At 41.4% G+C, this 15,673-nt stretch overlaps 1 protein-coding gene across 6 annotated transcripts in view; it reads left to right on the forward strand.

Annotated features, from left to right (window-relative positions):
* ERBB4 (erb-b2 receptor tyrosine kinase 4) overlaps positions 1-15,673 on the forward strand; it is a 640,461-nt gene that overhangs the window by 530,017 nt on the left and 94,771 nt on the right. For all 6 annotated transcript variants that reach the window (XR_013930080.1, XR_013930081.1, XR_013930082.1 and 3 more), the window contains exon 20: positions 3,713-3,898. Coding sequence is in view for 2 of the 6 variants with exons in the window: in XM_080399817.1 (XP_080255943.1) it covers positions 3,713-3,898 (186 nt within the window). In the remaining 4 variants the exon portion in view is untranslated. The remainder of the gene's footprint in view (positions 1-3,712; positions 3,899-15,673) is intronic.

The following is a 15,673-nucleotide window of genomic DNA, read 5'->3' on the forward strand; positions in this document are numbered from 1 at the left end:
CAGCCTTAGTATAAGTAACTCATTTGAGATCTTGTAGTACCCTAGCGTCAGCTGGTCAGGGCTCACCGTAGACTGCAAAATACATCTTGGAGATAAGGGCAAGCTGAGTTCCACGACTGCTACCTGTGTCTAAGCTGGCTGACTTATAGCTGTCCTGTGTATGGCTGCCATGTGCTGCTGTGGTAATTAATTAAATGTGCTCAGGTAATTAATACCTGAGTAGCAACAGCACAAAGACATTCCAGGAAGAGATTTGGTTTGGCTGGGGAGTTACTCTTTTGATAGGACTCCTTGCCTCTGCAGATAGATGGAGGGTGCTGGATGTCCAACAGGAGACCTTCAAAACTGTCACCACTCCTGTCTTTCTCAGATGTTAGTGTGAGCATGTGGTGTTACAAAGACTCTGACTCCTGGGATAAAGAATCATATCTTAATAATTACTCTCCCCTCCTTCCCTTTTTTATTTCAACCCTCAAAGTTGTTTTTTTTTCCAGGAGGGAAAGATAAAATGATCTGGGGCATAGTTCCCACTTTGGCTCTAGACTTTGTGTGTGAATGTGGATAGTAGGTTGTGCTTTTTTGTACTTCAGTTTCCTCTCCATTAAATTAGAATAGGCAGAATTTTAAAATCATTTGTGTCATTGTGCCAATTGAGTGTAGAGACAAGCTCTGCAGACATAAGGCTACCAAAAGATACGGGAAATCACAGAGGCCAGTTTTGAAAGATGCCAGTGTCAGACAGCCAAGTCTGTGAGTTAAGGTGCCTTACCTGATTAAATGTTTTAGAAAATTTAATTGAGAACCAGGCTGCGGAGTGCCTGAGTGCTATGGAGATTGTAGCTCTAGGGTCTTTCATGTCCAAACAGATTTTGAAATGGGGACTTGTTTTCTTTATTTGCTGAACAGATTTTTAAAATGCTACTAAGTCATAATGTTTCTGTTGTTGTTGTTTGTCTGTTTTGTCTAATTAGGCTCTAGCAGAACAACTGCAATCTCTTTTACTTTGTGATTTTTTTTTTGTGTGTGCCAGATAGACATAACCCAGAATTCAGTTCTTCTGTAGATGCAAGTTCAATAAAAATAACAATACTTTTACTAATGAGAATAACAATGTGAAGCCAGGATTCATGCTAAATTAGTATCCATTAGTGACTTAGATCTATAATGAAGGTTTCCTTGCTCTCTGTTGTGTGTCTCAATTCATTATAGAGCAGTCCATAATGTTTTATTAACAATATTTTTATTTTTTTTCTGGAACCGTTGCCCAAAACTATTGTAAGAGTATGTGCTTTCCCGTAAGATCAGAATGAGACAAATGGCATTGCTTGCTTTTATTATTGTACAGAAGCGTCTTTCCTTTGGACTCAGATAGACTTGTAAGTGGTAAGTAGCTAGAGACTGATGGAGCACATGCTTCAAAGCTTTCCATTTGGTCCCTTGGTGAGCAAAAATAATGTATTGTCTATGTTCTAATCAATCCTCATGAAAGAGCGTACTCCTACTGCAAGATCCTGGAGATACTCTTACCTTTACTCAGAGAGGGAGAGGGCAACAAGTACTATCCCTTTATGCATTTGCAGGAGAAAAATGAAGTAAAAAGAAAAAATGAGACAGAGTAATTTTGCACTCTGAAACTGGATAAGGCACCTGTCAGCAGGCATTTATTTTGGTGGCCTTCAGTGACGTGTTCTAGTGACAGCAGAGTATGCTAAAATTGTTTCAAGGACACCCCGTACATATGAGTTGAGTGAGTGAGAATGATATTAATTTGAATGTGAGCAAAACTATGTAAATTGAGATCCCATTTCAAATCTGTTAGGTTGGAATCTTCCTCAGAGCTCCTCCTCCAGTCATCTCATCAAATAGCCCCTATTTATTCATTTATTTATTTAATTTCTTCGCATACATTTAGGAAGAAAAAGAAAGGAGATACTCCCCCCAATGGAGGCCATCTGCTCTTTTCTTACTGGGGGGAAAAAAAGCCCTACAATTAGTGTCTTGTTCATCTTTTCGTTTTAACAAGAAAAGAGAGGGAAAGAAAGAGAACTATTATGCAAATACCCTGCAAATTGGTTTCAAATATTCTTTGTACTATGATGAGCAATTTCCTTTACTACAAACTCAGCCTACTTGCCAGGGCTTTTCTTTGCCTTAATATAGGGAAGGAAAAAAAAAAAAACCCAAAAAACCCCAAAAAACATCCAACTTTTATGAGTTGGGGGTTATGCTGTGTTCCTATGATGACAACTTTTTCTCATCCTTTTTTTCTTTCTTTCTCCTTTCTTTCTTTCTTTGGCACTATTACAGCTGTTATTCTTTAAGTTGTCAGAAAGATGTCATATAGTTTTTTTGAGAAAGAAAGAGAACCAAAATAGTTTTACAAAGCCAAAGATTCATCTCACTTTTCATTGTTCCATGGGCATGATGAAGTGGTCTTGAAATGGAGGACTTGACTTAGTGAATGAGAGGGAAAAGCTTTCTCCTTGCCTCTTTTGAATGCCAGTTGCTTGCGATGGTAGCATTACCTCTAAGAACAGATATGTAGGTATTTTATAAGGATCTCCTGTGCTGATTGTCAGTGGTACGAACTTTAGGGTCAAATAGTATAGCCAAGATTAAGTCCTTCTGGTCCTTGGTGTTGGACAGAAAAGCTTGCTAGATGAAAACCTCTGAAAACTTATGATCTGAAGAAGAAATAAAGTATAAAAGAAAGGATGGAATCTTATTTCCTGTTTACTGTGTGGAAAACTGAAGCATGGAAAAAACCAAAATAACTCATCCAAGATCTATTAGGAGAGGACTTTGGAAGAATCAGGACCTGAGCTAAGAGGTTCAGATTTAGCAAAGTGCTGCATTCTGTAGTGGTCTCTTTGTGGCAGCAGCAGGAACCAGGTGGGACTGCTGCTGCCGCTGGGCTACTACTGTTGTACCATCACAACTGCTAGTTTAGCCATTGCTTTACAACACTCATAGAGGCTGTAGCATGGTCATATCCTAACAGCCTAACAAATCTGCTGACTTGTAGTAGGACTTATGAGCATCAGACACATTTGAAAAGGCCACACTAAACCTCCTGATTCTTAACCCTTTATGGGTTGAACTTTGGGAAAGCTTCAATCGATATATAAATGTTACATGCTTAAGCCTATAAAATGCAAAGCATAAAATCTCTGATTGTGTAAAGGCATTTTAGCACAGCTTAATCTAACATCTTGCCAAATGAGGTATAACTGGCCATCTCCCTATACGTGAATGGCATAGTTTGCTTGCATAAAAACAAAGCAAACAAACAAAAAAAAAAAACCCCAACATATGCCCAATGGTTTGACCACAAGTTTGTGAAATATGCTCCAGAAACAAAATTAAGGGAAGTAAAGCAAGACCAATGAAAGCTTTAAGCAAAGTCAAGTGTGTCACACTTACATATTTGCTTCTGTGGTTGTAACAGGACAGGGAATACAGGGTAGTGCAGAATTTCTGATCTGAATCTTCACTGGATCTGTTCTGATAGTTGCTTGGGGTTCATTACAATCAGGCACATGTTACATCAGACTGGATTTTGCCTAGGTATGCCTAGCACTGGATAGACAACACAGGAATTCACGGTACTTAGGGGACACTGATCCCCTTTAGATGCTCTATGGGAAACGGGAATACTATGCATAGAGTCTTTAAGCATGCTGGAGTAACTGGATCACTTTTATTGTTACAGGAAGCTCTTATCATGGCCAGTATGGACCATCCACACCTGGTGAGACTCCTGGGTGTTTGCTTGAGCCCAACTATTCAGCTAGTCACTCAGCTGATGCCTCATGGCTGCCTGTTGGATTATGTTCATGAACATAAGGATAATATTGGCTCCCAGCTTCTGCTAAACTGGTGTGTCCAAATAGCTAAGGTACGTAGTTCATGCTGTTCTTTTTTTTTTTTTGTCATTTTCATAACTAACTGAAAAACATGACATTAAAAAAAAATTTTGTTTGGGGTTTGGTTTTGTTTTGTTTTTTTCTCAGGCATGTTTTTGTTTTCAAGAAGGTGGGGTAGTTCCTGAAATAAACACTATCTTGGCTTCATATGGTGTTACAGATTGCTTGTTGATATGTAAGCCAAAGTGGTTTTCTCTACTGTCTTTCCAACTCAGTGTTAATGGAGGGTCTTTTGGGGTAAAGAAAAGTAGGGGAAGAAGCCCCCATGTGACATCTGGGGCTGCGCACAGAATGATTTTTTTCAGCCTCTTCTACGGTTCACTAGTCATAGATACTGATTTAATGTGATTGTAGTTTTCAACCTTTCCGAATCTGCGTTGTCAGTTAAATTCTGATATGCCATCAATTGTCTGCCCCCACACTGCTAAGAAGATAAATATTCACTTCGTGTCACTCCTTTGGGAACCACCGCAGTTCTGCTGTGTTTAAGACCTATCACAACAGCTGAGGCTGGAGGGTAATATTGATTGTCTCTGCAGAATGGGAAATCTCAAGGGCTGGATCTTGCTTTGCTCGCCGTGGCGTAATGCTCTCTGCCTTCCTGTGGGGTTTTAGGAGCAAGAGTGAAGCCATTATCATTCAGATAGACTGCACTTCAGCTGAGGTGCAATAGGGTATAGGTCATAAATGCAGCCCTAATGTAATCCTTGCACAATGTTTTACCTGTGTTTTTAGGTATGTTTAGGTATTCAGTGTTGTACTAAGAACAAGTTATTGGTAATCGGTTGCAAAGAGTAACAAGATCTGCAAGTGTAGAGGGCAATAGTTTTATCTATTTTAAAGGCTTTTTTGTGCAACCAGAGTTGTGTACAATCATGTTACTGCAAGAGAATCTAAAACCCACTTTTTATTTAGAGTTATTTAGAAGTTTTTTAAAGTTTTAGATTATTTTGCTGAAAATGCCTGTTAAACATAAATGTGTGCCATCTTATATTAAATCTGCAGCCTTAAGTGAATTTGCTAAATCTATTACAAATTCTTAGTTCAAGTTGTTAATGTTAAAGTTTTGGTGCTGGAGAGAAACCTGGAGATTCAGCAGTGGTTTTGCTGGACCAAATAGCAGCCATATCGTAAACGTTCTCTTCTTTTGAAAACTTAAATACAAAATATTTTCTTGAAAACGTAAGAAAATTGAGAAATTCAGGTAACTCTGATTTTTTTGTTCAATGACAAGAGGAGTTTGAGGTTCATCATTAATAGGGACTGTTGCCTTTCCAGGATCAGATTGTTGTTAGACCTGCCTGAACGTGACAGTAGATTAAATGACCGTAAAGCTGGACAGACAGGTTGATCCATAGAGGAGATGGGGGAATCCCAAACCCACATTCTGATGATGGAGCATTTTTTAGATGTTAATATCTATGATTCTGCTGCACTGTGGTGGTAAAGCAGCCAGAGTTACATGGAATATTGGAACACACTGATGGGGATCGCCTGTATCTGGAGATTTGCAAAGGTTTATTTAGGGCTGTTATCAGAATGGGGAAGGTGGGGGTGAAAATACATATTCCTGTTTCAGTCCTTTCTCTCAACACAACCTCCTTCCCATCTGTTCTCTACTCTTTTGATTGATAGTGGCTGTTATTATTTATTGCAAAACATTTACGCAGTGGCATACATAAAAAGAGAGTTCACATTTATTTTCACTTTGTGCATGCATATGGCCATTGACTAATTGGACTAATAGCTGTACTTGCTTTGCTGTGGACTTTATGTGGGCAGCTGATTCAATGAAGCAAATAGCCTGATCCGGGTAGAGGCTTACAGAGCTGACAGGTCTGTGGGAGGAGGGTCTGTGGAAAGCAGGTCTTAAGTTTTCCTGTGGTGATTCTTACCAAAGTGAAATGGGTTCTAAACTGATTTCCATCGTAAATGGTTTCAGCGTAACGTGGGAACTGGATTTAGGTACACTTCTTTGAAAATCATTGCCAGATGATTTTCTTGATCACCGTGTGATGTGGTAGCAGAAGATGAGGTATTATGGATATTTGAGTTCTAAGATGATGGGTAACCAAGCAGTGCAAAGAAGTGAGGTCATACATATTACCTGATTAAGTGTCACAAAAAGAAAGGGGGGTTCTTCATAACAAAGGGTGGCCTATTACCGAGGGGAATTTTAGTGAAGTTTGGTTAGTTTATTGAAGTTTGATTACGTTCATCTTCTGCATCACAGTAATCTTGAGATTAACTTTGCCTTGCCCTCATGTTACAACATGAAGCTCGGCCACTTGGCTACTCACAGAGGGAACAGCTGCAAGTGACTGCTCTTGAAAAAGCACAGTACTTGGTACATGCGGCTGACCTGTTAACTCTGGGCCATCACAGTTTGTCTGGATTATTTTCTCCTCAGTTTCTTCATATGTCTCTTTCCCTTCTCTTATTTTTACTGCAGTGTTTAGTACTGGGTGTGGAAAGCATCAGTCCACATCTGACAGGGAGTTGTGCATTTTGCTGTTTTTGCATGTGTATCAGATGGCTGTTTATAGTTGAGAAGATCACAGGTACTGACTACTTGCATACCATATCAGTATGGTGCAATCCTATTGCAGAAGTGGACTCCAAAGAATGAAAATGTACCTTTAACTCTTTATTTTCTGCCTGGCTTTGGAGACCTTGAGTGACAACTGCATGTTGAAAACTTTCCTTGTCAGGTTGCATCTATGCCTAAAGATACTTATCTTAATTATTATATAGGAGGCTGTCAGTGAACTTTTTTTCCCCGAAAAAGTGCAATAAAAGTGCTAATCCTCTGCTAGCACCAGGGCAGTAGTAATACTTGTTTTCCACTTATTTGTCACATTTAACAGTGACTAGGAATCAGTCTGCAGCCTGCAAATAGGAAAGATTCAATTTGCCTACAAATAGGCGGGTCTTCAGAGGAATGTGTGCAGAAGGTGGCTATTGCATCAAGCTCCCAGTCACTGCAGGAAAGGTCTGTGTATCCCATATACCTGTATCCTCTCTGCTGATGTTTCAGGCTCTGTCATATGGCTTGAGAATGTCTCTCCATATCTTGCTTTTCTGGATGTTTGGGAATGATTGGTTGTGTCTTTCTGAAAGCTACCAAAAACACCATTAACAATGTAATAAGAGGAAAAAATGATCAGTTGCCTCCCAGTCCTAGTCTCTGCTCCCTGAAGCAGCTTCTGGTATCTTTTGTTAGGTATATCTTTATACCCTCACCTTCCCTCTTTTTATGGTGAGAATTTTCCCCAGCGAGGACTGAAGGAATTGGAAATGCCTCAGTTCTGAAGTTCAGGCTGATTTCTACAAATCGTTTAAAATCAAGTTGCTGCTGCAATACAGTTCCTCCCTACTGCGCTTTTCTCCATCTGCCAATGTGCAGGCATTTATTTATCGAAGTCATTGCTTCAGAGTTCAGTTGTTTTACCAGGCTGTTCATTTCCATATGTCTCTACTTCTGTACAACTAGATGCAAAAACTACTTAGGTTCTGTGCCTTGTTGCCAACCTGCATATGGCTCTGGAGATCATTTCTGAAGGTTGATGATAGGGCAGTTATTAAGTATTATCTACTGCCAATTGAAAAAAGCTTGGGTGCTTTTTCTTTTTGCTTGTACAGATTGTGTTGAATTTATTCTGACTGTTAGATCATTGTAGGGTAATTGTGTTCTCCTTCCAGAAGCTTTAGCTTCTTTCTTTATGGATGGAAGTTATAAAAATAGAGTAGCCCCCAAGCGTTCTGCATAAAACATGGTTGTTAGACAGCAGCTGTGTCTAAGGGGGTTCTTCCCTTCTGCTTTGCAGAGACACAAGGCATCTCCTTGTGTCTCGCTTCTATGTGTACCATCTCACTTAGGTACTGCATGTTTAACCTTTCAGCTCTGAGTTCAGCACAGCAATTTTATGTGGAATTTGATGTCCAGTAAAGCAGTAAACTATACTCACGTATCAAGGTGCTTCCTAGAGTGAGAGCAAGAGTGAAAACCTTGGTGGCCTTAGGGTATGGAAGGCTGGAATAATATCTACAAATGTCTACAGTGTTGACTACTGGAGAAACTGATTGAGAATCAAATTTTGTAAAGTTTGCACAAGCCTAGAAGTGAATTCTCAGTAGGTGAATTAAATACTTGTCAGCCAGTGTATGACAGATACAGGTAAATAATGAAGATTTAAGCAGGGGGTGGGGGGATGGATGGACAAGGGACTGTGTGCATTAATGCTTCAATGTGTTTAATATAATTTCTCTCAGCAAGGGCTGCCCAAACATACTCCTTGGCAACTGGGAGGTGTGGGGGTGAGGACATTATTACAGAAATGCATTCAAGAAGAGAAGAAACATCTTGAGGTTTCTAGTCAGAAGGAGTTGGTTACACTATAGCTAAGTGAGCTTAACTGTAAGGCGCCTGTATTTGAGGCTGTGTCTTCTCACTGTTACTTTAGCAGAAAAATTAGCCTGAGCCCTGTTGGGAATTATTACTGCAGGCCTTCGTGCTATGCTACGCGCTCTCTCTGTCTCTCCCAAGGGCACGTAGAAATGCATTTTTGCTTCTGTAACGTTGCATACAACACTTGCTAAATTGAACATAAACGTTCAACCCAGGCAGCCCCATCTACTGTTTTACTGCTTATTCTGGTACAATTATGATTTCATTCTGTTGCCGTTGATTTGTGTTACATCTGCACCAATTGTGCTGAGCAGTGTTCAAATGCAAAGGAACTTTTCCTGCCCCAAAGAGGACAAGGCAGAGGAAGAATGAGAAAGGAAGCAATCTTCCTAAAACAAAGCAGCTTGCCTACGATCACCTAACCTGTGGAGGAGAGCTCAGCTAGCTCTCCTCTGTCTTAGCTGGTGCCCGGGTGCTGTTCTGCCCTGTATCCCCCAGGGGCTGCCAGACCTGTTTTTTGCATTCTGAACTATAATAATTAATTCACAACCCCTCAGAATACTAATGAGGTAAAGCAGAAGTGGGTTGATACAGTGGAATGTCATGGAAGGAAAATCAAGTACTTCAGGGGATTACTTTTTATACCTTTCCAATATAAAAGAATTCTCAAATTACCTTAAATAAAGCCCTGCACGGCATCAACTATCCAGGTATGCAGGAAAACAATGTTTGAAAACACTCTAGGAAGGAAAAAGAGAAGAGCAACTTGGGGATAGAATTTTAATGAAGCAGATGCACATCTTCCAGCCTGATGAGTGTTATTCCAGCACACTTGCAGTCATTGCTCTCTAAGAATTCCCTGCCAGCAGTGTAGATCTGCAGCTGGGAGTCTCCAGGAGCCATTAAGCCAAAGGCGCTTGCAAAGCCTCCTTACTGCTTCTTTCTGCCACCCTGTTATCTCTCCTTTTTAGCTAGTTCACATTACAGGGCTCAGTTCCTTTCTGTAGTTCTTTTGGCAAAAAAGGAGGCCTTGTCTGCTGCCTGCTCCTGAAGCCTTTTCTATGCCAGGCTTTTTAGAAAAGGCGTATTTTATTACTGCCCAGAGCAGTGCTTCTCAACTGGATGTAAATTCACAGGCTATGTGAAATTCAAAGGATCTACGTTGTTTTATGCAACTGAAAAGCTGACCCAGAAGTTGGTACAGTGCTCACCTTGCATCCTAAATTAAATGTGTTTCGGCCTGAGCTTCTCATGTATGGAATGAGGGAGTCTCTGAGCAGGGAGGGCTGGAGGCAAGCGAGGTCCCTTTGGCTGCGCTGTGATGTGAGGAGCCTTTCTCCTCTGTCAAGACTTGATGGATTAGGAATGACTTGTTAGAGACAGCTTTTGTTATTCTGCTGTGGATGGGATGAGAGAGAAGCTGAGTAAAGTGGGCGGAATTGGGGGTGACTGGACAGGTTGAGAAGAGGTGGCAGATAGTGGCTATGGTTCAAGGTCTTTCTTTTTCATTAAAGAAGCCTACCCTACAGCTCAGTGACTATTTCATCATGGAGTGAACAAAAGAGCTTAATGACAGTCATCTATCAGCTGTCCACATTTTAAGCTTCAAGATGTCTCTATTCCCAGAGCTCCTTGCCATGACAAGGCTAATTGTATAATTATAATGCTATACCAACCCCTCCTGACGTGCTTACACTGGCAAGGACCAGGGCTAAGGGCTCTGATAATTATCACTGCAAGCAAGTATATTAGCATGAGTGTAGTTTACTAATGGGGTTGCTCTATTAGGAAGTGCAGCGTATAGAAAAGTAGGATCTAAACCAAGGGCTATGAAATTAAAGCCATATTGAAACAAGGCTTTAATTGTGTGAAGGAGAAAAATCAAAATAGGTGGGGGAATTATCATTTTACTGTCTTGAATCCCTTTGTGTAGTTTTCTTTTCTTCTTCCTATTCATCATGGCTATTTTTCTCACTCTGCTGGAAAGCTTGGATATCCATAGATGGCAGATAGAAGTGAAGGACCTTTTTTCTGGTGTCACTGGAGAGCACTTGCTGAAAGAGGGTACGCCATCAAGCCTCAGAGGGGAACGACCACATCTTGCCCTTACCCAGGGCCTTTTTTGGTACCCTGCCGGACAGCTCCCTGGGTTACAAAGATTTGTACAGACTTGAGAAGTCTTTGCAACAAGATTCAGGTGGACCTTGCAGAATTCTGTATCCTAACTTTTAAGTGGTGGAAGGGGACAGATTTCTTTCTTACTATGGTTAACTGGACTGTCTTGGGATTTTGTGAGACGCTGAAGAAGGTTTTTTTGATCCTCTCATACGTTAAGGTGGGTTTTTTTTCCATCCAATGCAGAGCACGAAATAAATGCTAGGACTTTGGTCATAGTGTCTGATCTGCCATGCTCAGATTAATGTGGGCACACTGAGTTTAGCCATTGCTGGTATGCTGAGACAGTATCAGGGCCTGGATTTGGGGTCCTGGACCAGAGAATAGGACCTGATTAAAAATTATTACAGCATCTCTGTACTTGGCGTGTTTTCTTTTTGGGCACAGTATTCCAAATTTTCCTGCATGGTTAGGTACCTATTTATGGAGATTTTAATGTAGTCCCCTGCAGCCATCTTCACCAGTTACTTCGTCTGGAGTATTGACCTGGCCTAGTAACTTCTTTACCTTTTCTACCAAATCCAGTTGTCCACAGAGTTTTCCTGTGAAAAGGATTACATTGAAGGAACTCATGGTAAAATTCATTAACTTAAATTTTGAACAATTTTCTTTTCCCTTTCTCTTATTTCTTTCTTATACCTTTTATCTCCAATTGAACTTTGTGAACTCACAAAGTTCACACTCTTTCTCTGTAATTTTCTCCTTTGCTGTTGTGGTGGTTTGACCCTGGCTGGATGCCAGGTGCCCACCAAAACTGCTCTATCAGCTCTCACAATCCCCTCCACAACTAGACAGGGGAGAGAAAATATAACAAAAGGTTTGTGGGTCAGGATAAGGACAGGGAGATCACTCACACTTACTGTCATGGGCAAAACAGACTCAGTTTGGGGAAATTCCTTTAATATATTACCATTCAAATCAGAGTAGGGTAATGAGAACTAAAACCCAAAACTTAAAAACACCTTCTCTGCACCCCTCCCTTCTTTCTGAACTCAACTTCACTCCCAACTTCTCTCCCCTCCACCCCCGGAGCAGCACAGGGGAATGGGGCCTGCGGTCAGTTCATTAAACAGTGTTTCTGCTGCTTCTTCCTCGTCACACTCTGCCCTGCTCCAGCATGGGGTCCCTGCCATGGGGGACAGTTCTCTATGAACTTCTCCAATGTGAGTCCTTCCCACGGGCTGCAGTTCATGAACTGCTCCAGTGCCATCCCTTCCGCAGGGCGCAGTCCCTCAGGAACAGTCTGCTCCAGCCTGGGTCCCACACGGGGTCACAAGTCCTGCCAGCAAGCTTGTTTCAGCATGGGCTCTTCTCTCCACGGGTCCACAGGTCCTGCCAGCAAACCTGCTCCAGCGTGGGCTTCCCTTGGGTCACAGCCTCCTTCAGGCATCCCCCTGCTCCTGTGTGGGCTCCTCCCCAGGCTGCAGGTGGGGATCTGCTCCACCGTGGACCTCCCTGGGCTGCAGGGGCACAGCCAGCCTCACCGTGGGCTTCACCAGGGGCTGCCGGGGAATCTCTGCTCCGGCACCTGGGGCACCTCCTGCCCCTCCTTCTGCACTGACCTGGGGGCTGCAGAGTTATTGCTCTCACATAGTCTCACTCCTCTCTTCTGCAGGCGCAGGTACATTTTTCTTTTCCCCTTCTTAATATGCTATCACAGCGGTGCTACCACCGTTGCTGATGGGCTTGGCCTTGTCCAGCAGCAAGGTCTGTCTTGGAGCTGGCTGGCATTGGCTCCAATGGACATGGGGGAAAGTTATAGCAGCTTCTCACAGAAACCACCCCTGTAGCCCCTCCACTACCAAAACTTTTTTTTTCTTTCCCTATTTTTACAGTGTTTTGTGTCAACCTCTGTTTCCCGTTGCTCTTTTTTCAGTGCCATCGTTTCTCCTTTATTCTCATTCCCTGGCTATTTGGCTCCCTCTAGCTGGTCCCCATTCAGCAAGCATAGGAGCATCATGCCTGCCACCCACCAGAGTTATTATGTTGTTGTGTCTCATTACAGGGTTTTGGGAAGACCTCACTTTCCTCATTTCTCTTATAATAATGCATTTGATTTTGAGGGGTTTAATACTGGCTGATGACCGCATGAACCCCATGTGCTGGTATAATTTGGGGGTGGAAAGATACTTGAATCTGAAGGATTGCATCAGAACCACAAGACCAAAAATGTAAGATTGGATTTATATAAAAATTACAGAGATCTCTTTCTTCCAGCTTTGTGTTCTGACCTTTGATGCTCTAAGGCTCTTTTGCATGCTGTAATAACCTTAGTATGATAGTATTCGAGTTGTTTATGGTCTTTAGTGTGTGTGGTGTATATATATTTGGTTATTAGCTCTAAAGCTGGGTGAAATGACTCAACCTTTGAAGGTGACTATCTCCACTGACTATATGATCTAGAAGACAAGTATAGGCTAACCTTGTAGCTTTCTGACAGCTTAATTTACAAGGGGGATAAATGTGAAGGGTGTGGGTGATGACAAGGACACACAGAGAATCTGGGACAAAGCAGGTACTTGAGGACTAACTAGAGCTGGAACTACTAACACAAGTGTGGTTGGATTTATTTTCTGCACAATATGGTCCATATCATGTTAGCGAGCTGTACTGTTCTGTACTGCGTAAAGTCCTATAAGCAAGGATATTAACTCGCTTTCAGTTTGTCAGTTAACGGGAGAGGTTTATAGTATGTAGTAATCATTCTTTCTCCAGTCTTAATCTGACTCCTCGATCATCTAGGCTTCCTCTTCCCTTCCCGCAAAAATCCAGTGTTGCCAAAACCAGTTGCATGGTTCATGTTTGTAGGAAAAAAGCAGAGAGACGGATTTTTCAGCCACTGACAAATCGTGTCAGCCTTTGCAGAGGCACAGAAATGAGCAATTTATTGCACAGAGATAGAAAATTTATTGGTTTGTTAAATGAAAGGTGCACTTAGCACTGACAGTTACAGGGTCTTCGATACTGGGGACCTGACAGCTGCAGGCTACAAAAGCCCCCAAGGCTGGCTTTGCCTGAACATACCAGCATTCTCATCAAGTACACTGACCTGCACTAAGGGGGGAAACCATGAGATTTTTCTTAGCAGTCCACCACAGACTGGCTTGGGAAAGCATTATTGAAAACCACTCCTAAATCAAATTCACAATATTATAGGAGCACCTACGAGGGTTTGTCAGGATTTCCATTATAAGCCCATATTTTTCAGGTTTATAACTCGACCATAAAATTCCACTCTGGACTGTGACTTGGCATAAAATTTCCCAGCCCAAAGCATATTTTTTTTATTATTATTCAAGAAATGTATGTATTTGGCTATTTTTAAGTTGCTGGAGTTCAGAAACAAAAGCTGGATTTCTCTATATATACACCTGTAAATTGCAATGCTTTTTTCCCCTAGTGAGTGCCTTTCAACGTTGTGTTTTATAACATAACTTATCCTTCCTGGATAAGTACAAACAATGGGTGGCCAGGGCATTGATGTTAAAATTGGGCCCCCTGCATTTTTTGCAGACCTACACAGTATACATGTGTCCCACAAAAACCCGCTCCTAAACCCATGTAAGAGTCTTCAGGAAACTCTGCAAGGCCATTTGCAAAAGGTTCTGTGGCTCTAAAGCATATGCCTATATTTGAATAGAGCTTAGCTTTCATGATTAGCTAGATTTCCAGGTTGTCCTGTGCAATCCAGTGTTCAGGCATAAATCCAGTAGCCTTTTGTACAAGAAAAGAGAACTGGTCTGTTCAAAGGGAAGGGAGATGCTCAGCAGAAGCTGTTCCAGATGAGGGCTGTGGTCTGTAAGTATGAGATCAAACCTAGCAGATGTCTATTAGCAGAAGACCTACTGACCATGTCCCAAATCTAGATGTATCTTAAAAATTCCCAAACTGTCCACTCTTTATGTGTAACTGCTACTCTGTCCAAGTGGGAGCCAGGAGGAGCAGTGGACTGAAGCTTGTTATCTCAATGTCCTAGCGTGACTTGCTGTAGCAGGAGCACATGAAAAAAAGTACAAAAATGGCAGTCACTGATATCCTTTTATATCTCAAGCCATAAATGAGACCTGAAGATAGCACCTTAAATCCTGGTACTTTGATACTTTCCTTCCATCCCAAAGTAAACACCGGAATGGGATATGTGACACAGAAAATCTACTGAAACTTGAGTTCCCCTGAGATGTAGCACTGAGTGCACCCGCAGCAGTGAACAGACATCAGTTAAACAGCTCCTTGATAAACTGGGCATAGAAGGGCAGTATAGCTGAAAGAATGGGCTTCTTGGGGATGCTGTGTAATCTCTGTGTGCGCTCCTGTGCCACGCAGAAGACCAAGGTGAGTCTGCTTAATGAAATGTGAGAGGGGACAGGGCAGTTCCAAGTGGCTGCTGGCACAGTTTCAGGTGCCATGCCACCCCTCAAACCTACAGGGTCATCTGGCAGTCAGGTGTCATCAGTCAACACTCTCCCGCTTTCCCACATCCCATCTGTTTCTGTCTAGCCTGGTTGTGCAAATTAGCTCTCAGTATGCAGCAGTTCTCACTGTAGTTCAGTTTTCTTTCTTCATCCTGTGACCTTCATGCTTCCTTAAACTTTACCCTTGTCTGTGGGCCAGAGCAAAATCCTCGCTGCTTCTATTTTTATTTACTAATTATTTATTTATTTTTATTTACTAATTATTTATTTTTATTTACTAACTGTCCGTGTTAGCAGACAGAAGTGATCGTATTCTGCACAGCATGTCTTAAACCTGAAGTCCTGCAACACATTAATTTCTTCTGATTAGAGGGAAAATAGGGTTGTATTATGCATCCTATGAAAAATATTGAGCATTGAAAGAAAGCGTGGCCCTGCACTGAAACAGTTCTGAATTTTCCAAATGAAAACTTTTTCTAAGACCTTTGAAATGTCTTTGGATTTAGATTAACTTTTTCAAAAATTAATTTTAAACCGAATTGTTTTGAAACAAAATACTACTGACTTTCATAAATATTTTTGTTCTGGGTTTTTTTTTTTTGTTTGGGTTTGTTTTTTTTTTTCAGAATGGTGTTTTGTCAGGTTGTTTCACATAAGCCAAAGTCAGTTTTAGAGAAGGCAACTTTATTTAAAAAAAAAAAAATGTTTTACCAACATCTCGTAGGAACTTGTGTACATAAGTAAAATATAAT

This window comes from Falco punctatus (genome assembly GCF_963210335.1).
Source record: "Falco punctatus genome assembly, chromosome: 8".
Classification (NCBI taxonomy): Eukaryota; Metazoa; Chordata; class Aves; order Falconiformes; family Falconidae; genus Falco; species Falco punctatus.